Source organism: Indicator indicator, chromosome 10 (assembly GCF_027791375.1).
Source record: "Indicator indicator isolate 239-I01 chromosome 10, UM_Iind_1.1, whole genome shotgun sequence".
NCBI classification, from domain to species: domain Eukaryota; kingdom Metazoa; phylum Chordata; class Aves; order Piciformes; family Indicatoridae; genus Indicator; species Indicator indicator.
Window position 1 is genome coordinate 7,876,649 of NC_072019.1, and position 27,394 is coordinate 7,904,042.

At 38.0% G+C, this 27,394-nt stretch overlaps 1 protein-coding gene across 3 annotated transcripts in view; it reads right to left on the bottom strand.

The window, feature by feature from the left end:
• Positions 1-3,274: 3,274 nt before the first annotated feature.
• ADGRL4 (adhesion G protein-coupled receptor L4) overlaps positions 3,275-27,394 on the bottom strand; it is a 75,070-nt gene continuing 50,950 nt past the window's right edge. For all 3 annotated transcript variants that reach the window (XM_054383946.1, XM_054383945.1, XM_054383944.1), the window contains 8 exons: positions 26,966-27,159; positions 25,544-25,714; positions 23,805-24,008; positions 22,914-23,134; positions 22,754-22,820; positions 7,223-7,314; positions 5,461-5,629; positions 3,275-4,964 (listed from right to left, as the gene is read on the bottom strand). In XM_054383946.1, coding sequence (XP_054239921.1) covers positions 4,902-4,964; positions 5,461-5,629; positions 7,223-7,314; positions 22,754-22,820; positions 22,914-23,134; positions 23,805-24,008; positions 25,544-25,714; positions 26,966-27,159 — 1,181 coding nt within the window. In that variant the 3' untranslated portion in view covers positions 3,275-4,901. The remainder of the gene's footprint in view (positions 4,965-5,460; positions 5,630-7,222; positions 7,315-22,753; positions 22,821-22,913; positions 23,135-23,804; positions 24,009-25,543; positions 25,715-26,965; positions 27,160-27,394) is intronic.

Below are 27,394 nucleotides of genomic sequence, written 5' to 3' on the forward strand. Positions count from 1 at the left end.
GTATTGGAGACATAATATTTACCATCACATTTTACAAGATAAACTGGATTGCCTCTTAAAAAGACAGATTTGAAACTTAGCTATTGTAAAAGAGAACTGTTTATAATCAACTTGGATTTGACTAAATTATTCAGCAGTGTCTCACAAAAGTCTTACAAAATTAGCTTAAATAGTGGTAGGTTTATGTGGATTTGAAGCTGACTGCAGCATTTATAGAAATAGTTACAATAAATGCAAAGACTTACATTGGAGGAAGATGCCTATTTCACTGCAGCAAAGAATGATGGCTAGTCTGAGATAGTTTTAATTAGAATATTCAGGAATGCTTCAGAAAAGAGAAGAGCTCCCTTATGTTATGAAACCTGATGAAAATATGCTACTTCCTTGGGAATCTAAAAGAGTAAATACAATAAAATTTCAGCACTTACCAGCAAACCAGGAAGAAACAACAAACTCCAAAACAGCTGCCCTAGAAGTAAAGCTCCTGACAAATTTAAAGGAGTAGCTCTGGAAAAGGAATTCTGGGTAAGTGCAACCTTGCATTGGGAAGAGGTAAAAAGAAGGTCTCTACAAGAAATAAGGTCTTGCTAATATAAACAGAATCATGCTTTTAAATATTTTGTTTGCTCCAATTTGGAAAAAAAAAAGCACATTCTCAGCAGTTAGCTTTACTGCTGCTTCTTTGCCCCCAACAGGACTGCTGCTGTCAATTTTGTGGTGTAACAGTAAAGTTGATGGCATTGTGGTACTTTCTGTTAGTCACATCTTGCAGATTGTTTCAAAGCAGCACTTCCAGCACCTCCAGGTCCCATGTGTGGCTCTATAGCTGAAGTCATAGACTCATGTATCTGTACTCTGAATATTGTGAGGGCTCTTGGTTCCCCATAGGGTTTGTTTGGGAGGGTTGTCACAGAGATACAGAGCTTGAGAAAGGCAGTACTGTCTTTCATGAGGCTGCTGGCTATATGGACAGGCTGTCCACAGCAATGGCCATTAAAGCTGAGCTGGCAGGGAGCTAGGTAACTTGTGAAAATGCTTTAATGCATTTGCACTTGACATTTTGGTTGTGGTTACATGAAGCATTGGTGCACAGATGACCAGCTGTTTTCAAGTCGGCATCCATCTTAAAGTCTTAGTTTTATATAAAAATAGCTTGGGGACATGACTTTGATGAGGTAGCATCTTCAATTCTGTAATCTCACAGCACAGCAGTGCTGCATGTTCTGAATATAGGAGAACAAAGTAAAAAGAATAACAGAGGCTGGAGCAGGTTTTTTGCAATGAACCCTTCCCCCACTATCTCTTTGCCTAAAGGAAAGACTGTTTAAACTTCCTTCATAGATTAAGTTTTGGCTTTTTTATCTCATCTGCACAGATTTCAAAGGAGGTAGGACTTCTGTGACTAACTGGCATCTGGCAAAAGTGTGATCCTGAACTGGGCTTTAAGGGACTGTGATGGCAAAGATACTAAAAGTGAGAAAAGGAATGCTCAGGGTATCACAGCCTGAGGAATCAGCCCTGAAAATATTTGTTCATCAGCCTGATGTCATCATATACACATTGGCTCTATATTCTTGTGCATCAAGCAGGTCATTAAGATGCATAACTTGACAAATTTGTGGCTGAACCACCTTCTGAGTTGAGCTGGAGAGTAGAGGAAAGCCTGAGGTAAATTTGAACAGTATTAGTGGTATTTTCAATGCCTGTCTGCTTCATTGCAGTAGGTAAAGAGCACAGATGATCTGTTCCTCAGTACAGCTCTGGCAGACTGAACCTCCCAGAGGCTGTGATGATAACTCCTAGACACTGTGGTTTCTTCGAAACAAACTTCCAATTCTTTGAGGAAATAATTATTTCAGGATAAAACAGTCTTTCTTAATGCAGACCTTATTTATCACATTCTGAAGCACACCTTGAAATGCAACACTGAACACAAATTCCTCTTTGATTGCTTTAATGGAAACAATTTCTCTCTTCAGCAAGCACTCACTTTCAGAGTGGAACTTAACATTTTACCTTTTATCTGTCTTGTCAATCATCGATTAACTTCTTTTTTTTTTTTAATTCCTGTTGGGCCCACCTGAGGATGTCATATATCTCTCAAAAGCATCTGAAAAGATGCTGAACAAAGTTTTTATTTTTTCAAACCAGTCCAATAGCTACCAGTTGATCTGACAAATATGTCACACAAATTTATTTTTGGAAAAACAGTTTGTTCAGCTGATGAATGGCACTTCAGTGCATTGACTAAACAAAATCACAACTAATGCCTAACTCTTGTTTTTCTGATCTGATATTTCATGTCGTAGACTCAAAGAAAAATTTAGGCTGTAAGGGACCTCGGAGGGTCATCTCAGTCACCTTGCTGCTCAAAACAGGGTCAGATACAGAATCATAGAATCAGTCAGGGTTGGAAGGGACCACGAGGATCATCTAGTTCCAACCCCCCTGCCATGGGCAGGGACACCTCACACTAGATCAGGCTGGCCAGAGCCTCATCCAGCCTGGCCTTAAACACCTCCAGGGATGGGGCCCCAACCACCTCCCTGGACAACCCATTCCAGGCTCTCACCACTCTCATGGTGAAGATAAGGTTGCTGGGGACTTTATCCAGTCTTAAAAAAAAATCAAAGAATTTAACATAACTGCACAACGTCTGGGCAACCATTTCCAATGCTTGACTGTCCTCATAGTGGAAAAAGTTTTCCCTCATATCTTGCTGAAACCTCTCCTTTGTTCAGTTTATGTCCCTTGTCTCTCTTCCTCTTTTTCTGCTGGGTTGGGGTTTATGTTGTTAAAAGCTGCAAAAAATAAACCCTTTTATTTCTCATCACTATTTCTGCATGCATTAGGGGAGACAATTACAGTATCCTTTAGGCTCTAAGGCAATGAATCTGCACAATTTTTTTCTGCCCCTTATGTGCTGTGTTAAAAGATCAAAACTCATCCTTGTTTGTAAGGAAAATAGAGTTTCAATGAAGATCTGACCCAGAGACTGGAAAGCAGTTCTTTCATTAAAGGGACTGTTGTAACCTAAAGACTTTATATGTTTTCTTCTCAAGGAACTTTTTCAAACTCCCTGAGCATGCTGAAGTTATTACACGTTTACTGGAGATGCTTCCTTGTCAAGACAGACTTACATTTCTGCAGGAGATCAAAAATGATACATTAGTAGATATCCTTCTAAAAAGACTCTTATATATCTACATCCTCCCAAACCAAGAAGAATATGTACAACAACAAAGGAAAAACAACAAAAAATTCAGGGCAAACTTTTACCACTGTATTTATTTAAATGAAGGGAAATACTGAAAAGTGAAAGCTAAGCACTTGAGTTTATTCACATATTTTACATTCAAAGGACAAACAGTTTGGGTTTTTTTTCTTTTTTTTAGAAAACAGACTTTTTTTGGTTTCCAAGATTTTGACAGACATAGAATATATGAAGCATGCCACTGCCATGTGTACAAATTAAGACCTTGTGTTTGTGGAGAAAAAGATAAAATCAAACAACTGAAACCATTACCTACAAAAATGTGTCCTTTAATATAAATAAAATTCAGAGTAGTGCTTTATTTTAACAGACAGCACAACAATGGGGTTTATTAACAACTACATATTTACAGTGCCTTGCTGGTGAAAATACTGGGCTTCATCTGAGATCCTAGACACTTCCTGAGAAGGCCATGTGGAGTGAGGATTGCTCAGCATTTCATATAAGCTAGGTGCCAAAAGAGTGAGATTAAAGCATACTCATTTTAGAAGTAAGGTGGCACAGGTGGAACTGCTGATGCATTGTGTTTATGTCCTGATCCAGCAAACTTGTGCCTCAAATACTCCCTTTGATTTCAGTAGATGCAAGCTCCCACAGTTAAACACACGATAAGTGTTTCAAACCCAGAAGCTTCAGAGGAAGACAATTGCTTGACTCAAAGATGCTATGAGTAGAGAAAACTGCTGTAATTACACTTTTATGTGGTATTGAGACACATGACCTTGAATTTAAATCTGTATTGTTCTGCATGGGTGATTTCTACCACTTTACTTTCGCAAGGTCTGGATTCCAAATATCTCTATCAAGTGACAAAGTTGTGAAAGCATCTTCTTCCCACAGCCTACAAAATCATAGTGCCAGGTTAGCAGATCTCAGTCTTTTTGGCAATTAAATAAAACAAGAACCATATTTCCCCCCCCTCCCAAAGTATTCACAAAATAATCTTTCACTTATAAAATTGCTGTCCCACTGTTCTTGTATCAGATTTGACCTCAGCTTTTCAGATTTAAACAGTTCTTTTAAAGTTATAAAAATAAAGAATCGATTAATATACAAATACATGTTTTAGAGTGATAAGAGAATAATATTAAACAAATTCCTTTTAAAATCTACTTTAAATTAAAAGAAATGTTTTCAAAAGTCAGGGCTGGAGCAGATCTTTATCGATTGGCTCTTTAATGGAACCCATTCCCTGCAGATGGCCATATATAACTTAGTGTAAGAAGGTCATCACTACAAAAAGACAGTGAATGTGTTTCCACTAGAAAGCAATTAATAAAATCTGCTGTGCCAGTTGGGTTTTGGTATCATGCACTCAAGAACTGTGGATATTTCTAATATTAAACCCAAAATCTAACTTCTGAACCATCTTGAGCTTCTTTAGAAATTCCCTAGTCTTCATTAATATTTGTTTTGTGGTAATCCGGGTTGTTCTGTGTACTGTTTGTATACAGCGTAATACAAATGGCTCTGCATGAATGCACACATATGCACAAAACCAGCCAGTAGCTCAGTTAAGAGATATGTCTGCTCACTGGGTCATTTCATACTTTTTTTTCCTGTAATATCCACAACAAAGTCAACTAGACTGCTCCCTTCTTCCACCGAGATGCTGATTTCTTTCTGTTTATCTCAAGCAGCCGAAACAGCAAGGAACATTTTTGAACAACCTATAATACTCTTCCTGAATCTGAAATAAAAAGATAAAATTCAAATATGAAATAGATGTATATGTCTTTAAACTCATTTGGTACTTCTCCTGTAACTGGATGTTTTAAAGTGGGGTTGCTTTTGACTGTAGGACAGAATTCTGAAGGAAATATCGTGTCAGTGTAGTGTGGGTGAATCCTGCTGCTAACTGGAAAGACTGGAAGTGAGTTTTATCTCACACAATTGCATTATTTTGTTGGGTTAATGGCACTGTAGCCAGTTTTACAATTTTAAAAAACATTTTTCTGTTTTGTACATTGGTGTTAAAACAGAGGGAATATGTGAGAAGGTAAAAAGGTTCTGTCTCCACTAAAGGCAATAGCAAAATTATCCCTCTTTTTTCCTCTCCCTCATTAGTGGCACAACGATTTCCTTGCTCTGAGAAAACATTTGCACCACAACTCCACTTCAAGGCTGTGGCTTTTTAGGTTCATGAGACTGCCTGAGTAACTTCCCACAAGGAATGGGACACTTACCTTCCTAGACAATACACAAAGAAATATGAAGATGAACATCCCCTGGAATGCATTGAAGATTGTAAAAAGATATGCAGTGACCACAGATCCCTGGACAACGTGAAGAACCCCAAATATCCAAGTAGCCCCAAGGAGGAACAGGAGAGCCAGAGCACCTCTGGCACAGGATCTAGAGAGGTAGGAAACATGGTGAGCAACATGCAGGCATGTAATATTTTCCATCCTTCACTGATTTGGATGGTGAATGCTGCCTAGGCAATTTTTTCACATCTGCAAAGGCCTGAGAGGTACAAACATGTGGACTGTTCTTTAGGGTGTGCTGTAGCACCATGGCACAAATAAGCTCACATAATCACTGCAGAAGAGCAAAAGAGTAAAACTGGAGGGCCTTGAAACACTGGCTTCTTTAATCTCCAGTTATATTTTCTCTGGTGTACTGCAGCACCATATGATTTGATTTAAATCTACTGTTCATGTAATTCCCCAAGGGAAAACATATGTCTGTTATGAAGCATTCCCCCACTTTTCCTCCTCCCCCTTATCTTCCACAAAGTCTAACCCAGAAAAAGGTACAGTATGCTCTTAGGTCAGTACATGTGCATTACATCAAAGGTTTCCCAGGCTGCCTCTCAGGTTCACTGCAAAAGACAGTGACAGTTGTAAAACTAGACTTTCTGTCTTTCTTTCTTTCTACTTAAAAAAAAAAAAAAATTAAACAATTCTTTTAGAACACAAATACTCTCAAACATTCCTGGGCCAGGGTATTGATGTTTTAAAATTATAGGAACTGATTTGCTATGATTTTTTTCCCCCAACATGCTGTAGAGCACTGCTCACAGACTTGAGCAATTACAGCATGGTGTCTTGGAAATGAAGCCACTGATTACTTTCTTATTCATTCACAGCCCAGTCATTGCAGGACTTCTTTTTAACAACAGACGTTTTTAGCACCATTCCTCTGAAAATGAATAATTTTCAACTTCATTAAAACCAGCTCACCACATGAAGCTAGGAAGGGTGAGGAATAAGAGAAAGTAATCAATCAAACAATTGCTAAATCCTAACTATAAATCTAGTGCAATGCATTGAAACTGCAGGAGTGTTCCTAAGCAACACAAACAGTAAGTTGTTTTCAATGTTCCCTGTAGTACACTTCAGCTTTTCCTGCACAAACGGTTTTCAAGGTCTCTATAAATCAGTTTTAAAGAGAGTGAGTTGATGGGAAAATCATAGCAGCATGCAAAGTAGAAATCCTGGAGAGAATCTCCCCCAACCCTCCTAACGCCATAGAAGCACAATGTCCTACTGTAGACTTTTTACAGATAACATGAATGTCTTGATTCTCTTATCTCTGAGTTGCTTGTTACTTCAAGGCAAGTATTTTGGTCCCAATTCAGGCATAAAGTTTGAAATCTGGTTTGGCTTGCACAGAAGCTGTGGAAAGTGCTGAAGAAAGGACAGTTATTTTTTTAACCCAGCCATCTGCCTTTACCCTCTGGTTGATTTGGACCAAGCATATTCTTCATACAGCTCTCACACAGCACCAGTGTTGCTGTAAAATATACTGCTCCCTGGGAATAAAGATTGTAGAATCTACCTTTAAATCTGTATGAGGGGATAGCAGAAATTAAGTAAGTAAGTAAGTAAATAATCTTCTGCAAATCTTCCAGAAGATTAAATTGCTATTTTTGAATACTCACTTTCATCTCTGGCTGTATTTAAACTTACAGAAGGTAGAATTTGTATGAAGTGGCAAACTTACCTTATATTTTCATAACAACTAACTTCTGGCTTTAGCATTGCAGTGTGTCGAAATACTTTATAAATAATCACTCCGAAAGCCAACAAATTAACCTGAGAAGAGTGGAGAGAGGAACTTTTAGTTAAAACCAGAATGCTTTTGAATTATAGTTACTGTTACATAGTTAAATAAAACAAGTCAGGTAAAGTTTCTGTGTATTTAAACCTACAGAATCCAGTCACAGAAGAGCAAAAATTCCATTCTTTTTTTTACCCACTTCCATTAAAAAATATGAGCCCTGCAATAACATTGATCAGACAGGGCTGTAACTCTGCCTTATCTCAACAGTATCACTACCAACAGTCTGCAAATGTTTATTGATTTTATTGGTAAATCACTTCAAATTCCTGCTGAGAATTTTTTTCTCTAAGTAAAGATGGAAGGAGAAAGAGAGGGGAGACAGGGGAGAGAGGGGAGAGAGGGGAGAGACCCTCAAAAGCCCCTTACCTCCCTGGATTTTCTATTTTACTGTAACACACAGGTCTTGACAAAATGTATGCCTTTTGTTGCTGAATAACATTAATAACATTGTATGTTCTGAGGTCTTTGGGATGTGAAAACTTTCAAGTACCATAAAAAATTTTGAGATTTACAGAAAGAATTTTAAAAAAACCCTAAGTTTGGTTGAAAGGCACCTTGCAGCTTATTCTCTCTTATGTTTTATGTTTGGTTCATAGATTAAAATAATTTCAGTATTTTTTACCCTGCCTTCTTTACAATGGCATTACTTTACTTGAGTTTGAAACAGAAAAAAAAAAACAATCAAAAAACCAACTAAAAGAATCAGTTTTGCAAATAATGTTCAATTATGGTTCTGAACCTCTGTTTGCTCAGCTAGGCTTCACTAATTTGTCATTTAAATGTAGACAACATTTCTTTAATAACGTGACTGTATTTACTTTCTTGTTTTTTAAAAAAATAAAAATCTTATTTTGCTTTGCAGCATTTAAGATCAGAACATACAAAAAATGTTGGTAGATGAACCAAATTTTAGATGGATGTCATCCAGAAACTATTTGTAGATTCTTGGTTGTAATACTTTGGTTGGTTCCTGTGAGCTTCCAGCTGTAGAGTGAATAGAATTAATGTCTTCCTCAACTCATTTCTCCAGAAAGACTGTGGGTTTCCTTCCTTCATCCTTTCTCTTGAAAAAAATAAATTCCCCCAAAGTCAAAACAAAGGCTGCTGTACAAGCACGGCATCACTTTAAAAAGAATCACTTTCATTTGTTAACACTTGTTATGTATGTCCTTAGAACATTTTTGTGGTGTCAAGGGGGGAGTATCTGATATTAAATGCAGGCACTGCTTTAATTAGCTGCATGCTCATACTTTAATACAGAATAATGTATTTACAATTTGATAAGACAGGAGATAGAGCTGATTAACAGTTTAGGGAATTAATCCTTTGCTGAATACCTTGTACTTGCACTGATCATGAGAGCTATTCTGAAACTCCTTCTATTTAAAATTGTAATCTATAATATCTCCTAAACCAGCAATTTTTCAAAGTTAATTATAAGTCAGTCAGCAGTTGTGGGTAATGATATGCGGACTTACTTTTTTATCTTATACTTGTTGGTGAATAATATATCAAATAACTTACTGCACACACTGTAATCTGCACAACCCACCTAATGTACTTAGGAATCCGCAAAAGGTAGGGTGAAATGTGATCAAAGTACCACGAGCATGGAGAATACACACATTGGTGCTGCTTCAGAAACTGATTGCAGTGCAAACCATACAACCAAACTTCCTTTCTTCCAGCCTATCATCAAGACCACTAATACCAAAGAAAGCCTTCCTCTTGCCATTCACAGGCTCTGTAAAAAGCTCTGTGGGCCAAACCCTCTTATCCCTCAGCCATATAAACTGGCTGCTGAGGTTTTGCTGAGCAAGGATGGAGTGGGCAATGGGTAGATGTGGGGCCTTGTGGCAGTGAACTCCATTTCTCTTTGTCCCAGCAGTGCTCCATTACACACATAATACTGACACTGTCCATTGCACAGGGTAATAGGATTTGGCCCTCTTCATCAAAGTAATACCCATTAACTATGATCTTTTCATTCATCAATCCATTCTAATGGGAATAATCTACACATCTCAAGGGAATGGGAGAGGTTAAAACCACCTTCTTGCAGTCAGCTGCCAGAGCACAATTACTGTATAATACATCTCAGGTAGCCTTGTAGGAGGTAGTGTTACAGGGTAATGAGGGTGAGCTTAACTTCTGAAACATCTGGTCATTTCCAAGATTTATTAAAGTCCTAAGCCGGTTTTTGCCCCGTTTTGAAACACTCCATTAATAAAAAATATCTGTAGCAAAGTGCATAGTCTGCCTTTACACAATACTCACTGCCTTAAAACAGTAACTTTTAGGTACCTTAGCATGTATATATATTTTTTTCTTTTCAGCTGAAGTTAGATGCCTCTGGAACTGCATTTTATCCTTTGGAGGACAAAACAGGCAACAATAAAGTGTTGTGTGGTACAGAAATGCAACAACAAAGAAAGGAAAACAGTAACACAAACTCAGGGGGAAATCCAGGAGAAAAACCTAGCTAATGTTAATAATGTGTCAAGTGTGGCCTTTCCTGAGAACTGGTAATTCAACAGATACTATAAACACAGCATATTGTTCTTCAGCAGGATACTCTGCATGTTCTTTACTATGAACATACCAGTAGCCTTCACTATTTCTGGGAAATATAAAATAAAATGTTTATGTTGGACAGCTGGACTGAGTAGGAGTATAGAGAAGTTGGAGTGTGTGAGACTCAAGGGAAAATGACCTTTATATACCTGTTATGCCCAAAGAGCCATGCATTGTTCAGCAAATGGCATGGGAAGTCAAATCACCCAAAGTGTCTGGCCAAAGATACAGCCACTTCAAACATGTAAATTTGTATCCAAAACTGAGCTTCAAAGGAGCAGAAATGGAGGTAGTAGGCTGCAAAAGTAATCAAAAATAGAGATGGGCGCAAGGAATTATGGATCCCCCAATTTTCCAGCTGGGAAAAACAGGGATTTCTGTACGAGAGACACTGAAACATCTAAAAATGCTTCAGCTGCTACTTACAGCCAAATACTGTGTTTTGTACTTACTTTGGCTGTAATCGTATGTTTTCATTTTTATAATTAAAGCACAATCTTCAGATCTTGTTGAATAAACCTTTGATGATGTTATAATTAGGGCTGCCTTAAAGTGACAGGCAAGGTGAATGAGAATGAAATGGCAAACATAAGGCACGCTGTCTCCGGAGAGGCAGCAAGCTGGAGTAGAGCAAAATGTGCAGGCAACTGTGAAACCAAGCTCAGGACAGGCTTTGCACAGGCCTGGAAAGGGCCAGCCTGGGGACTGCTGCTGCTGCCACATGCTGGCTTTGGGGAGAAGTTACCTGTGTAATGAGCAGAGCTACTCCACAGCTTTGTGCAAACCCAAAGCATGAAATGTTGTGGCATGGACACAGTTTTATCAAGTGAATAATAGCATTGCAGTGTGACTTGTGCCTTTGTTTTCAGTGTTATTACATGGATGAGCAGTCAGAGAAGCTGCTGTATGTCCTAAGAGGGGCTTCTCAGCAAGTCTAATAGGCTAAAGGGGAATTACATTGATTCCAAGCCCAGAACGGATTTTTTTTTTTTTGCTTGTTTTTCATTTAACAAGCCACCTCTAAGTGGACAAGCAGTGTGCTCAGTCCTTATTATTTCACAAAGGAAACCTCTGAGTTTTCTCTCTGCAAGCCACACTCTGTGAGGTTCTGAGCATCTCAGCCCTCCATCCCCCTGAGATTCTATAGGAATCAGGTTTCACTTAGCATGCTCAGATGCACTACAGGATGAATTTTAATAATTAATCTATTCTTTTTTTTTTTTTTAAGTGGTTAATCAAAGACAAGGGCTGATATAGTAACAGCCTCTACTCATAGCATCTTCAGGAAATAATTTCTCCTTAAAGATATTTGTAAAAGTATTTTTAGCTTTCTTAGATTTGAGAAACATTGTGATATATTTATGAACAAATGTTAGGAAACATAGGCATTAAATGAAGGCAATTATTAGGATCCCATGATATCACACTTCTGTAGACATGGGCAACTGTATTTATATATCTTTATAACCCTGGATAATCTCCAGGTAGCCACAAATGTAGATGATCTAGGTTTTATTATGCACTCATGACTGGGTTTAAAGGGGGATTGTAAGTCTTTAGTACATCCTCCTTGGGGAGATCACCTGTGTGAGCGGTCACGAGGACTTAGGACATTGTAGTGACTTCTGGCCCCATTAAACCAATGGCAGAACTGTGAAATGAGAAAACTGCCTCCACTGTTGTGAAAGCTTTACCTCTACACATCATAGAAAGTAGTAGAGTCAAGGGATGAGATTTGTGGACACTGATTTAGGTTTCAATCTGAAGGCCAGCACTTCCATCTATCATGGATGCGGCCTGTGCTATTAAGCAGTATAGTGAACTTCTGCAGCTGTGTTTTGGGGGTCTCCCTAGTAGAGTTCCCTTATTCATAATGGTGATGTTGGTGGTAAGATACAGCAGACAGAAAGAGTTCAAAGCTGTCTGGAGTTGTACAAGTCCTAGGATACAATCCAACCCACAGCATCAATCTGAATAATTTTCTCTTATAAAGAAATTTGCAGGAGAGAAAAAGCAATTGCACATTCAGATAAATGTCCCAGTACTTTCCTAATAATCTTGTGAACAATAAGAATGTTTTGCTAAAGGAATTAGCCTGGAGAGCTCTTTTTGATCAATCAGATGTGTCGTAGGATAGGAAGAAAGGCTGTAGCTATAGGGCTATGATGGCTGTGTAAATCTGTTTTCATATTTGCATCCCATTAGCTGAACAGAGTACTTCTGCATAGGCTTCCTTAATGAAGGAGAATGCCCAATGGTGAGCACAGGTAGAGCAAGCTACTGCTGCTGTGACTTCTACTCCTGGTAGTTCTGGGACCACTGCAGCAGAATTTCACCCATCCACAGTTTGTAGAAGAAAATAGAGTGGTATGCAAGACATAGTATTTACCTGGTTCTTTTTCATAAGATGAGGATCCAGAAGAGCACTAAGAAACAATCTCATCTATTGTTGAAGCAAATTGCAAGCTTCTCAGCTGATTATTAACTGTATTTTGCAAACTAAATAATAATATAAAAATGAGCATGTAGGTCCTAAAGCACTAAATGTTCCAAGCTGTTGGAGTTTGTGCTAATAGCATATTGCTTAGCAACTGCTATATTTAAAATAGGTCCTTAATTCCACTGTTAAATGTACATATTTTACATACTGGAAGAGTAACAAAATGTTCTATCCTCAAGTAAATATGATGTTAGTCCTTCACACTGCACAAAATGCTCTCTGTGTAGGTGCGAAATAGTTATTTTTAGTTGAGCTTAATGGTATGAAATGCACAAAATTTAATAAAGCATGCAAAACACCTGCCTGCAAATAAAAATATTTGCACTTACGTTGAAGAGTTGTAGTTTCTTTCATAATTAGTTACAATTAAATTATAAGATACTGAGTGAAGTAATATATCATCATTTCCCCCAATCAAGGTAGCTGACAGCTGTCAAGTTTAGTGACTAAGAAGTTTGGGTTTTTTCCTTCCTCTCCTCTCTTTTTTTTTTTTTTTTTTTTTTTTTGGAGCAAGACAAAAAAAAAAAAAAAAAAAAAAAAAAGAAGAAGCTCTTGAAAGCTCAGATAGAAATGGTTCATCTTTCATGGCAGTAGCTTAGTTAGCACCTGGGCATCTAGTAAAGTGAAACAGAAAAGGACAAGAGGCATTCAAGAAAATTTTGCCCAACTTTATTTTGTTGAAAAATGTCAGTTCATTAGCACTAAAAGACATTTACTGTTTTAGACTATACTTGCACCAGGAAAGGCTTCCTGACTAGGACAGTTTTTCTGATTAATTAGAAAGGACACTTGTGGACAATGAAAATCCCTGTGGACAGGACATTTATCCAGAATGTTGGAGACATAGGCAAAATTTTCTGCTGTGCTTAATATTCAAACTAGGCTATGACCCTTAGTTTCTCTAGCCTCTGTACTAGCTATTCACTGCTATGGCACCATCAGCCCTGCTGGATCTGTTCCATGCCATATAAATAATTAAATATTCACTGGTGCAGGGAGATCTGAATCTCCCTCATCCCCCCAATTCCTCATCCTGGACTATCTAAAGACAGTTCTTTTTCTTAACACAAGTAATTATTTAATATATGTCTGAGTTTTTTAGGCTATTTGCAATACACATGTATTTATAAAATTAAAAAGGAATTGGTAATTTCATAATATCCTTTGACTTTCAACACTTATTAAAACACTTTATAAACACCAGCCTTTCAAGGCTCTCTAGTGTTACAAAGAAGAGAAGGTCTAAGAAAGAGGCAGCTAATTCTAAATATTCAGACATACTCATTCTGATTCAGTCCGAGCACTTTACATTCGAACTTCAAAAACGAAACCCCCAAATCATTCCCTTTTCCTTTCTTAGTCTCTGTCTCAATAATTGATGAAACCATCTATATGCTGATGTCAGATCTCACAAAAAAGAATGAGAAAATTTCTCCTGCTGCTCTCTTAGGCATATACTTGAATTTTTTACATATATCATATTGAATTTGGCTCTTTCAAAAAATGTCTGAAGTTCAGAGCAGCTGTATCTGTATCAGTCTTTACAATGACCCTCATTATGAGTGTTTGAATTAATGAGCTTGTGATGGTCTGAATTCTGCTACAGAGAGCAATACATTTCTGTCTTTCTGGCTGATGCGGCTAATGGCTGGGAAAAATGACAACATCGTGGGTCATCGTTATTTCAGTCAGGGGGGAATGGAATTAAGCTATTAACAATACAACAGTTTAAGCTTCAAACTGAAAATTTATGCCATATTAATTGCATACAATTGGACACAAGCTGGCAGTCAAACAGTCTGGGTTTGTCTCTTTACTGATTTATCTCATTACGGTGTCCCCAGTGCATATACCTTCTTGGACGCTTTAAGTACACAATCTTTTCTGAAAGTATAAAATGTAATAAAAAGAATAATAAGTGCCCTTTAGGTAATATTTTGGGGGAAATATTTTCAGTGATGCAGGATTAGAACTGTTTTAAAAGTTAAAACATACCTAAATGAGTTTATTTCACACTCTCTCAGGAAATATATAATTTTCATATAGAGCTACTCTTTATATATGAATACTTCACAGCTGTTCTTTTACATATCTCAAGATGCTGATTTAGATTCAATTAAATATTTCCTTTATATTTTTAGAGCACTTACTGTAAATAAATAAATGAATAATGGGGCTTCTTTGTTTTTCATCAAAGCAAATAGCTTCTCAGACTTCTGGGTTCAATGGTGTTTCTTATTGGATTGCAAAGCTAAAACATCAGCATTGGGAGCATGACTGTAATGTTGGATCTGACAGCAGGCTGTATTTGCCATTTTGGAGGTTTGAATAGTTGGAAGAAAGCTGTCCATTCCTTCCATAGTTTGCCAGATCCTCTAAGGGATTTGGTGCATTCCTTTTCAGAAACATTCACAAATCTGCTGTGGATAAGGTCACAAAATCCTATGCTGTGGTTTACTATCTTATTCAACACCACAAAAAGCTTTTTCAATGACCAAGTGAGATTGCCAAAAAGATTATTCACATGTGATTACTACTGTGAATTTAAATTTTCTTCTCTAAATGCCTGCAAGGGATGAATCTAAGGAAAAGTAGAATAGTAGTAGGAAACTGAGATTTAAGTGAGAAAATATACAGTGTGGATGTAGTCATTATGTAATTACTAAGAAAGTCCAAAAGACATCATCAGTCCATATTAATTATTTAAAGCAAACCTATGGTGTCCTTTCAATGAACAGTTTAGGGTAAGCACAGTGTTTATCATATTGTTCTTAAAACAAGGGAATGTAAATAATCACCAAGAGAATATTAGGCAATTAAAAAAAAAGAAAAAAGAAACCAACAAACCCCACGGATTCATGCAGTTGTGTTCTTTTCTAAGGTAGTCAGCGCTGTTTGTCTTGCTAGAAAAGAAGGATGCCTGAGACATTAACCTGCAGCAAGCTGAGGGACATCTCAGGATGTCTGCACAGCCAGCTGACACCTGTGGCTGCTCTTCCCTTTCCCCTTGGCATCCATCTGTACTCCCTCACCTGCTGTTCCTGCTTGCTTCACTCTTGATGACAGAGAACACATTTGATTTTACAAGTCATTAATGTCCTTTCAGTGAATCTGAGGGAGAACTTCTGCACAAGCTTTTTCTTATAACGCTGTTAGCTAAGGTGGTTTAAACAAAAAACATGAACCACCTGTCAAGAATCTTTGAGTCTTATGTGGTGAATTTATTCCTGAGTAACAACATCAAAGGAAATAATTTTCATGTTGTAGACTAATGGCACAATCTCTTTTCCTAAGTATTTCCAGGGACTACTGTGTAAAGGTCTGGAGCCCTCAGTATAGGAAGGACATGGACCTGATGGAAAGGGTCCAGAGGAGGGCCATGAAAATGATCAGAGGGTTGGAGCACCTCTGCTATGAGGGAGCTGGGGTTGTTCAGCCTGGAGAAGAGGAGGCTCCGGGGAGACCTAATAGCAGCCTTGCAGTACCTGAAGGGGGACTACAGGAAGGATGGACAGAGACTGTTTACAAGGGCCTGCAGCCACAGGATGTGGGGCAATGGCTTCAAATTAGAGAAGGGCAGATTTAGGTTGGATATCGGGAGGAAGTTCTTTACTATGATGGTGGTGGAACACTGGAACAGGTTGCCCAGGAAGGTGGTTGAGGCTCCTTCCCTGGAGATATTCAAGGTAAGACTTGACGAGGCCCTGGGCAGCCTGATCTAGTTGGGAATGTCCCTGCTGACTGCAGGGAGGTCAGACTAGATGACCTTTGGAGGTCCCTTCTGGCCTGAACCATTCTATGATTCTATGACTTTAGAGCAGGGGATTTAATGACAGAAGGAAGGAAAGAGAAAACTTCATTTTATGTGAAAGTCCTGGTCTTGCTGAGAAGCTGCATCCATTGGGTATGGCAGCATGAAAGCTGTAGCTTGGAGATTCAAGCTGGCCCTGTCCACTGAAGAGGACGAGTACTTTCTGACTCAGTGATTATTTAGCCCAGCAGATATTGTTGTTGCTGAACAATTGTTTCAACCAAAGTTGCAGACTCAGTGTTAATGCTACTACATAGTTAATTATCTCCACTTTATCCACAATGGTGTAAGAAATGCAGCGAAGACACCTTTAACTGAAGCCACAGTGAGGCTAATGAAAAGGGGACTATTATTCTTTCATAAAAAATAATAAAGCCATTGCTAGTCCTTGTAGGAAGCTTATTTGCACTAAAAAGGAAGGCTGAGCCACAAGAATAGATATAAAACAATGTTTAAACCACCTATTTTCTGGAAAACATACAGTAAAAAAGTACAAAGTATACTTTTCTTATGTAAGAAACATAACTAGGCATTTTCCACATATATCCCTTTGGAAAAAAAAGATATACAGAATTTTGCAACGCAAATTCACTAAAAAAATGTGAGAGGGTGGTATGGCTTCTTGTGATGGAGGTTAGAGGTTAAGAAACTTTTTTGATACTAGTCTTAAGAATATGAAAAAATACCAAGCGTAATGAACATGCAAGTCTGAAAACCAGTAAACTTTTAAATCCTGGAGTGTTTGCTCTCCTGCAAGAAAGACATTCAGTTTCAATGGCCTAGTTAAGTACATTAAATTTGTGAGCATATGAGAAAACAGCAGAGTAATGGATTTGCCAGGAAATTTTTCTGCATTGATTGCAGCAGTATTACTGATCCTGAATCAGTCTGAATGTACAGAACTGAATCAGTATTAGAGCCGTCCAATAAGATTTGATGAATGCACTATTCCCTTAATTTTACCTTTTATGTTGAATAAATTATTTGACAAATAATAGGAAAATTAATCAAATAAATTATCTGATGAATATATTTTTTAAGTAATCGACTGGCTGTAATGAGTATGTAGGCAGTTCCTTACTGAAAAGCATTACTCTGCTGTTAGCCTGCTTTCATCACTCATGTGTCACTTCTTTTTTTTTTTTATTTTATATTTTGCAATTGCAGTCTGTATGTTTTATTCATTTGCCCATTCATTTCTACATGGGAAGTTCAAAATAGTATGGTTAATCAATCACTGCAATTCTTACAATATTTTTGCTTTACGGCTGATTATTCATTACTTTTACTACACACAGGAATGCTTAATAAAAGGAACTTGTTTTTATGAGGACAATTCTCCAAGAGCTACTCTTGGCTGTTATGTTCAAATGCAATACAATAATGGTCTGAAAATTGCAGGGTCCATTTATAAGCTGTTTTTGTAGTTGCAAACACTACAATTACCAATTATTTCAAGAAGCTGGAACTCAAAGCCCAGCCGGACACCTGAAGGTCCCTGAAGGCTCCAAGGTCCCTGAAAATACTCATTAGAGGAGTACACCAAGGAATAGCGTACAGGAGCCACCTCCTCACTGCACAATGCTAGAATGTTTGGATAAAAGCCATAGAGTGGATTATTTGAGTGATATTCAGTTATGGAAATGTTCTAACTTCGAAGTCTATATTTTGTTATTACAGAGGTGATCTCACCAAATGATACCTATAGATTTATCCTATTAAACAGCATGTGTTAATGTTAAATGTTACACTTATGAGCTCTAGTTCATCACAGAAATGTGCCAATTTATTGTGGCAGTGACCATGGGAACAATAGCAAAGCCTGCGTGACTCTGCCAATACTGTGAATCCGTAAATCACACCATCATGAGTGATTATGAACTTGCTGCATGAAGCTCAACTGAACAGATTTAATAGAGCAAAGTACTGTGAGAGAGGTGTATTAGAAAGGTTAGCTTTAGCTGCACTTGGAGTAGCAGTAATTCTCTTGCAAATTTTGTTTTTAATGGCTTATAGACTTTCATAAGTATAGCATGAATAGTCTTTACCTACTCCCTCCAAAAGACATTGCAACTGCTAGTTGGATAATTAACATATAGCTATCCCTCACAATAGGTACAAGTGGAGACACTTATCCTATGGCCAGAGAGTTTAAAATATGAAGTTTCCAAAAACATCGTTGATGCAGAGTGAAGCCCTTGCATAGGTCTGCTCCTACTTAACACAGAGCAAGCTGTCATGGCAGACAAGGGAATGCCACAAGGAAGTACTCCACAATGGGAAGGAGTTTGATATTGGTTGATGTTACATGCTCGTTAGAACTACAGCCACATTACCTTGCAGACAAACAGTCATTTCCATTCTACTCGGTTCTTGTTACAGAGAGATTATTGTTGTAAGAGCATATCACAAAACAAAAGAAAATGTTCTTGGGATCCCCCCCCCCCTTCCTGTCTCCCCGTTTTCATACCTTTTATCTCTGGGCCTTATATGTGCATTTGCCTCTATCGGGCATGAATTGTGGTGTGTGTCAATGTTTGTCCCTTAAAGCTTGTGATAAACTCACTTTTCTATTAAAAAGTTTAAATACTTGTTATTAAAAATTTCTCCATACTTGTATGCTTTGATCTAATCTACTGCATAGTTTTAGCTAAAACGGTTGTGGTTCTAAAGATTACAAGTATTAGGAGGAAGAAATAAGTTGTAGAAATTATCTTCACCCTGCAGCTTGTTTTACAAAGGTTTAAAATGCCTTTTCTCTGTGACTCCATGTAGAGCTTCTGACCCACTCCTTTTCATGTACAGTCACCAATCTAATAATAATAATAATAATTTTCAGATGAGATCAACAAGACCATTGCTTTGCACTTAAGAATTCTAGTAAAATCTCAATATTAATAAGCAAACACCTTTAGAAGTAGTATTTCTGCTTAGGCAACCAGAGGAGAAGTAAGTTTGTACTGCTGATAAACACTTGTACTCCCAATGCTTCACTATTACTGCAGATTTAAAGTCCAATGTGCCCTGAGACAGAAAATCCATTGGTATGGAACTGGTTCTGTTCATCACTTACATGCTTTCTCAAAGGTATGTTACAGAATAATCCAAATCATAAGCCCCCTGGGTCTCCATTCATACAAATTGAAAGCACCATTTGGGTACACGGGCATTTGTTCTGGCAATGAGTTTAATGTTTTTGTGCAAGAATCCTGTGTGGCGAACAGCTCTGCAGGGATTTGATATCCAAACTCTCCAGGCTATCTTGGGAAACCTGCAAACTCAATGCTGTCAGTAGACAAAGCTCAGGAATAAAGGTACCTCGAAGCTGCAAATGTCGCTGCTTTCTATATGAAGATTGTGATGCCCTGATTATCTCTGAACAAAAAACAAACAAACAAAATATAAAAATCCTTTGCAGCATTCTTAATTAGTTTTGTTTGTTTAGTTGTTTTGATTTTGGGTTGTTTGGGTTTTTTGTTTGTGTGGACTTTTGTTGGTTTTAGGGTACTTGTTTGGGGCTTTTTTGGGTTTTGGGGTGTATTTTGCTTTTGTTTTTCTTTAATTAGATCTGGATAGAACGGAAATCTTGGAAAGAGATTGATTTCAGTGATTAAAGGACTTCCTGAGTGGCACTACATTGGAAAGAGTTTTATCTTTGTTATGGTGGTGCCCATGCAGTGTGTGGAGCAGGAAGACTGGACAATGGAAACAGAATTACTACCACCAGAATGCCTTCCACAAAGCAGCCATCTAACATCAACTTAATCTTCTAGAGTCAGTGCCTATTTGCATAAGGTTTTCCATATTTTCCTTAGACAATAACCCAGACAGAGTGTGAGCAAATGACCTAACTTCCTGCAGACTTTGAAAACATCCTGCTTACAGTTCAGGCTTCAATTTGCTGTCATCCCATCCAAACAAGCTGTTCCTGCCTGCCCCACCCCCCCCCCCCCCAAAAAAAAAAAAAAAAAAAAAAAGAGCAGCTTACTGAAAGCAGGTTGCCTTTCCTCCCAGGTCTATTAGTGCATGATTAAGAAGAGACAATAATAAAGATGTGAATATTGTGAAAACAAGTTATAACAAAATATTTCCATTACACAGAAAAAACAACAAATCAACCACAGGGCTTTTTGCTGTCCATCTACTGCTCCTTTTTGTGGCTTCACTTAGGCATAGGAGTGGGAATAAAAAAAGAGGTTGTCTGGCTGCTATCTTCATTCATAGAACTACAGTCTTGGTAGCTCAAAGAACTGCTATGGGCCTCAGAGCCCAGCTTGCAGGATTCGCCTCTGTGGCCAGCCAGACATATCAAAGCCAGTGCAGACCTGCTCTGCTTTTGCATCATGTACCTAAGATCCCACATCAGGCACAGCTCAGATGGAGCTGAAAACAAGGTTACAGATGCAAAAATTTGGGGCATTTTGTGTATTTTGATCATGCTGCTTTCCTGTGCTAACAGGGCAGTGGTACGTCACTGCCCATAAATCTTCATCTGAAGGCTGGTGAGGAACAGGAAGAAGAGCACCGACCAGCAAATCCCAAACCTTGCTACCTTCATAGAAAGAAATAAGATCCAAACAGGAAATAGGAAATTACCAGCTTAAACCTAAGAATTCTAAGAGTTTCATTAAAAAAAGGATGGTCTCGCCATGATTTTGTTTTGCTGTAGTAACCTATTGTCTGTCCAGGCCACCTGACCCCAGAAGCACTGAGCCAAGGGAGGTTATGGTGCTGTGCCTTGCTTGAAGTCTGCTGTGCTCAGCAGGAAGGTGAGATGGGGAGACATCACCCTGAAGTTCAAAGAATCACAGAATATATCCATTTGGAAGAGACCTCAAAGATCATCCAGTCCAACCCTTGACCCAGCACTGAAGGGTCAACACTAAACTGTGTCCCTAAGTGCCAGGTCCACATGGTGCCTGAACACCTCCAGGGATGGTGATTCTACCACTGCCTTTGGCGGTTACATCTAGCAGATTGCTCCCAGTGTGTTCACGATCCACAGTAGGAATTTGGGGTGGAATTTGGCCAGAATTATACCTGATAATTTAATCATCTTTGAATTATTCAGCTTTGGGGGTGTTGGTTGACGGAAAACTCGACATGAACTGACAATGTGTGCTTGCAGTACAGAAAGCCAACCCTATCCTGGGCTGCATCAAAAGAAGTGAGAACAGCAGGATAAGGGAAGTGATTCTCCCCCTCTACTCTGCTTTTCTGAGACCCCCACCTCCAGTACTGCATCCAGTTCTGGTGCCCCCAGTGTAAGAAGAAATCTGACCTCTTGGAGTGGGTCCAGAGGAGGGCCACAAAGATGATCAGAGGGCTGAGGCATCTCGCCTAAGGAGACAGGCTAGGAGATATGGGGCTGTTCAGCCTGGAGAATAGAATGCTCTGGGGAGACCATACAGTAACCTTCCAGTATCTGAAGGGGGCCTGGATGAGGCCTGGAACAATCTGATCTAGTGAAGGGTGTCCTTGCCCATGGCAGGGGTGTTGGTACTAGATGATCTTCAAGGTCCCTTCCAGTGCAAACCATTCTATGAATCTATGAAATGGCTAATGCATTGAAATACAACTGGTTTAATATCATCTTGTGTTTGCTAGGCACTACCACTTCGTTTTCCCAAATCCTGACATTTATTACCAAATAGCTTAAAAAGCAGCAAAGAGCTATATCTAACTTGAGCAGAGATGTCCTGAGGCCTCACCATTGTACCTTCTACTCCTGTTATCTCCAACTATCGCCAGATCACTGACAATGCACTCATGCACAATAGTGCCCTGTTACAGCTGGAATGGTTTTTTAGAACTTTATAGCATTTAGAAATACTCCTGAGGCACCAGAAATGTCTCAGTTCAGAATTGAACATTTAATACCTACCAAATTTGCAGGTTTGAGTCTACGTCCAATAGGAATTAAGAAGACCCTCTTCACAGCTGAAATGAGGCTATCAATACTTGTCTGCTCGTGTGAAATAGTGGGTTCTTTTCTCTGATGTTGCAATTTAGTTTAAAATGCTTTGATGATGACAGGGTACATGTGAGTGATAAAACTATAAAGGTGACAGTCTAATCTTACAAAGATGACCGATCGCTGATAAGAGATTAAGTCAGACAACATTTGGAAAATCAGATTATCTGTCTGCTAGGATGGTGTCTCTGTACACCTCCTGCTGAGCCATGCTGAGATGCCAACGACATACAAGCATGCTACTTCTTAAAACCCAGAAACGCTTCACAGAATTTCTCAAAGCATTGAGATAAAAGCAAGCGAGCAAATAGGAAATAAAGCTCTGACTCTGATCTTACATTGAGGGATTTTTTTGGTCAAACATTCATTTTTCAGGCTACTATTTAGATATACAGCATATAAATAATTTAGAGACACTATAAGAAGATCTAAATTAGCCAATTCTGCTCTATAATTAACACTCACAGCTCTGCTGGCAATGGGTGGGTGATTATTAAACACCTTTTATTATGGGTTTTATGTACTACAATAAAAAATTAAAATTATACTTACAAGAATTATTAGACATGCTGGTCCTATAAAACTCCATATAAAGTTATTCTTTGTGCTGAGCCAACATCTGAAAAGTAAACAGCAGAAAATGCCTTGAAATGTATTATTGCGACTACTGCATCCTTAGGTGCGTTGATTTGGACACAGAAAGTAGACTCACACTTCTGTAGTGCCGTAGTACTTGTATCCCAATGCGGCAGAGATGCCAACAACCACAGCTGGACTGATGTAGCCAAAGACATAGAAATTCTTGTGCAGGAAACCCTTGTTATAGATGACTCCCACGACGATAAGATAGAGGTGAATACCTTCAATGCACATCCAGGCAAAAGCAGCTAGAAGGAAATAATGGAGTAGTCCAGCAGTAATTGAGCAGAAGAGCTAGAAATTCAATCAGAGAAAGCAAAAGTCATAATTCTAATAATACGTCTCTGTTAATACAACAGAACATGCACAGCAACCTAGTGACTCTAAAATGGTGGTCCAGCAGCCCAGATGGAATTCTGATTGACAAGAACTTGGCCTACACCCATAAACATACTTGTTCATTAGGGTTTTCTACAGCAATTGGTAAAATAAAGAGACTATTATCAACTTTTAAAATTGGTGCATATCCTGCCAGAAAAAGTGTAAACAAATAGACAAGTTGATTCTGTAATTACAGCTAAGTAATCCATATACTTCCCTGATCTAGACAAAGTTGGGTTTTATGATTTTGACAATAATGTAATTAGTCATCGCAAGGAATTATTTCTGAAATAATTTTTGTCACTACCAAGTGTTTGTAAATTTCTATTTCTCAATCCAACACTACCGGGGTACCACCTGAGGGATAGCAGCTCATATTTTTTCAAGTCATTTTTAATCCTAATAATCTCCTTACAGTAGAGTTGTTTTAAATGACCTTTTTATACTTCCTTTTACTTGAAGTCAGTGTCACTAGAATATCCATACTGATACTAGGAAATAGGGCAAGCAGGTGGGAGATGGTATTTGCTACTGTATGCCTACGTTACATCACAAAGCCAAGATTCAAGTGAAAACTACTCACCTTATTGCTGTTCATATTAATTCCAATCAAAAAAATAAGTTCTGCCAGGAAAAGGCTGCAGCAGAGGTTTTTGTGAATTGTTGTTCTAGTGCTTTGAATTTCACTGAAGAACCAGAATGTAAAAATGCACATGGAGAGGCAAATCAACGAAATAATTATTCCTAGCTGAGTGATTCTTGTAAGAATGTTATAATTTGCAACACCCTGGGGGAAGATTATAATATAATGTTTAAAAGAATAGCTTTGCACCTTCTCAAGAAAAAAAAAAACACAGTTGTATAACACAATTATTTTCTTTTATTTTTTTCCTACAAAATATCAATCAAAACCATTTGTAGAGTTTCACTGCAAATGTACACTTTGGATAACCTAAAAAGTACTATTTTTTTTTCTTTTTTTTATAAGACAGATACAATTCTAGGGCAAATTAGTAGTGAGTTGCCCCTATTTCTGCTCTTGCATTTTCTCTATATTTCTTAAGAAAACTTTTTATTAACATCAGTATCTCCTAATATGATTTTTAAAATCAAATCATTTTTGTGAATGACAAATACACTGGCAGGAGGACATGTATTAATACGACACGAACATTTTCTCATATAAAAGGACTTATCACAGCAGTGACTTAGATAAGCAAAATTGAATAACTGTCTGAACTGAATTTGCAACATGATCAAAACAAGACTCTGAAACAACAATCACTTCAAACAAATGCTATTGCAGAGATGTAACCTGAACATTCGCCAAAGAAACTCAGACTCCTTTAATATTGGATGTGAATATTTTCTGTATAGAAATGCAGTTGCATTTGCACAAAGGATCTCTGAAATACATGGCTGTGCATCAGCATAAGGATAGTATTCAGCTGGCCATAAAATGCATCTGAGAATTACTTTTCTTTTTTTTTTTTCTAAATAAAGGTCCAGAGATTATTCTCCCAGTCTTCTTTTTAAAAATAACTATATAAGTACCTGCAAAGGTTTTAAATTTGAACTGAAGACTTAGGATGCTATTTAGCAACCAGAAAACAGCCTCTATCAGCATGAAATTCACAGTGTGAGAGAACTGTCTCAATACAGTATATTCATGCTAATATTCTGCTTGCTGTCAATTCTGATGCCTTATAAAGCTTCCTCCTGAGGCAGGACCTGAGCTTCTGCAGATCCCTGTGTAGACCCTGGAAATCTATTGGGCCTCTTTATATAAGAAGGACCAAAACTGAAGGGTCATTCTCACAATGCTATGCTGGTGATAGGTCTCCACGTTTAATAGTCATAAACTTCAAATTGATTACACTCTTGCAAACTTTCAGGAGAGAATTTAAAGCTGATTTTTAGATGCCAAGGTTAGACAAATGGGTGGCAAAATTTTGTGAGAGAGAAATTCAGGGCCATATGGTTACTGACCACCAATCAATGCCAGTTAAATCCCACAGCAGTCTTAAAGTGGGATTTAAAATTAAAAGCAGTGCACCAAAAATAAGCACAACAGACTGTGTATTTGGAACAAGATAGTTTACTGCATCACTGCTCTGTAATACTGCAGAAAGAACATAAGGAAATTCAAACACATATGGGAAGAATTTTGTTTGCTCTATGCACAATAAATTGTGTGTTTGCTGAACAAAAACAAGATACAACCTAAATGGAGAATGTACATAAGTTGCGTTGAAACAAAAACATAAGGAATGAAGACAGGGGAAAGTGTCGGGTAAAACACTAAATTAAAATAGCACTTACAACAGAGCCACCTGAGGACATCAGAACAGCAAAATGAGTCAGATGATTACATTTGCATGAGATATGAGTGGAGTTGGAATGTGTCAGCTCACAGCCTTGTGTAGCCCAGTTCCCAATCATTGAGTCTGCTGAGTAGTTCCAAAATGCACATTTAATATCTTTATCCGCAGTCTGGAACAGAAACAAGATGTTTTACTGATGGCAAAAGGCAGGATATTTCCCACCAAGAGACCTTTAGAGACGTTAGCCAGAGCAATTCATTAAAAATCGCTTGCTACCATTGGAAGGTTGGAAAACAAAAAAGCACATTTTGCAGGGCCTATTCCAAGCAATTAAAACATGCCTTGGGATGGAAGCATTTTATTCACACAGCTAACACCCCACCAGGGTAGGCTAATCAGATTACTGAACCTTTCTGGCATGTGCAAAAATGTTGGAATTTTTACCTACTGAAAACATTGTTACATAGACACCTGCACCTGCTGAACATGGACTGCACTCCAAGGTTACAGCCACATTGCTTGTCCTGCTCATAGTCCCTTCCAAACGAGCAGTTCAAAACCTGTGCATTTTACAAAGCAATCTGGGATAAAGTCAGGGCCATATCAAACTTGCTGCATCCGGTGTGACAACAGTGATGAATAAGACCATTAGGATTATTTATTGCAGTTTGTGCTCACGAGCACTACTCAGAGATAAGGTCCCCACTGCACTATAGGCTATATAAATGTATGCAAATTCATATGAAGGTGATTTCTAGCTGAAATGTTAGAAGGCAAGTAGCAAATTCAAAAGCTGCATAACCAAGGTTAACACCTTTCCCCCACTGCCCACCTTCCTGCAGAGTAACTTTCTAGTTGTTCCTGGTGATTCTTTGTGCCATGTAAGGCAATTCACATACAAGTGAAGTCAGAAAAAGCCATACATACTGGAATGAAATCTCCCTGTTTTAAATAAATATCTTCAGATTTCAGAAATAACAAATAAGCAATACTCCAGGTTCTTCTATCACCTCCTAGCTTCAAGTTAGCTTTTTGCATTTCTTCACTTGTTTCAGTATGCATACTTAACTGTCTGATAAACTTTCAGGGAAGAGAACACCTAGACATAGTAGTCAAGATTCTGTAATCTCTGATTCGGACACCTGTGTTTTATTCATACTACAACCCAGGAAAGATGGTATTACCATTGCTTTGGTCCTGTAACAATTCTTAATCTATACCATACTTAGTATATTACACTTAGGATGTCACATTTGAAATTAATCTTGTTGGAGAAATAAATTACAAACATCAGCAAACAGCAGAATTATGTCTCAATATATCATACGCTGCAGGTATGGTTATAGCACATAAAATGATTAGCTATTGTTTTGTTTTATTTGAAGCTGATGATAATAAATAACCCCCCCTTCTCCCTTACCTTGGCATACTTCAAAGTAAATGTTATTTTCTCAAGCTCGTAGAGCGTAGGTGGATTTGAGCTAATTGCAACAGCTATAACTGATGAGCTTACTGTCTGTCTCTGCTCTGAAGTGTCTTTTGAAGAGTGGTTTTTAGGTGATGAAAGCAGAGAACCAATATTGCTATACCGCAGAAAGACAACAGCAACGGTGCCTATCAATCAAACAGACAATGTTTAGTAGGTTGTGAGGTTTTTATAGAAGAACAAAATTGAAGACATTAAGGAAACAATAAACAATAGACATTATTACCACTATTCCATAAAATATGCAAAACAGAGGGAATCTTTGTGGAATACTTATAAAAAACATTTTAGAGGCAAAGAAATATAACTTTATTTAAAACAATGTAACTGCCATTAGAAGTAAAAATGTTTGTTCGCCTTGGA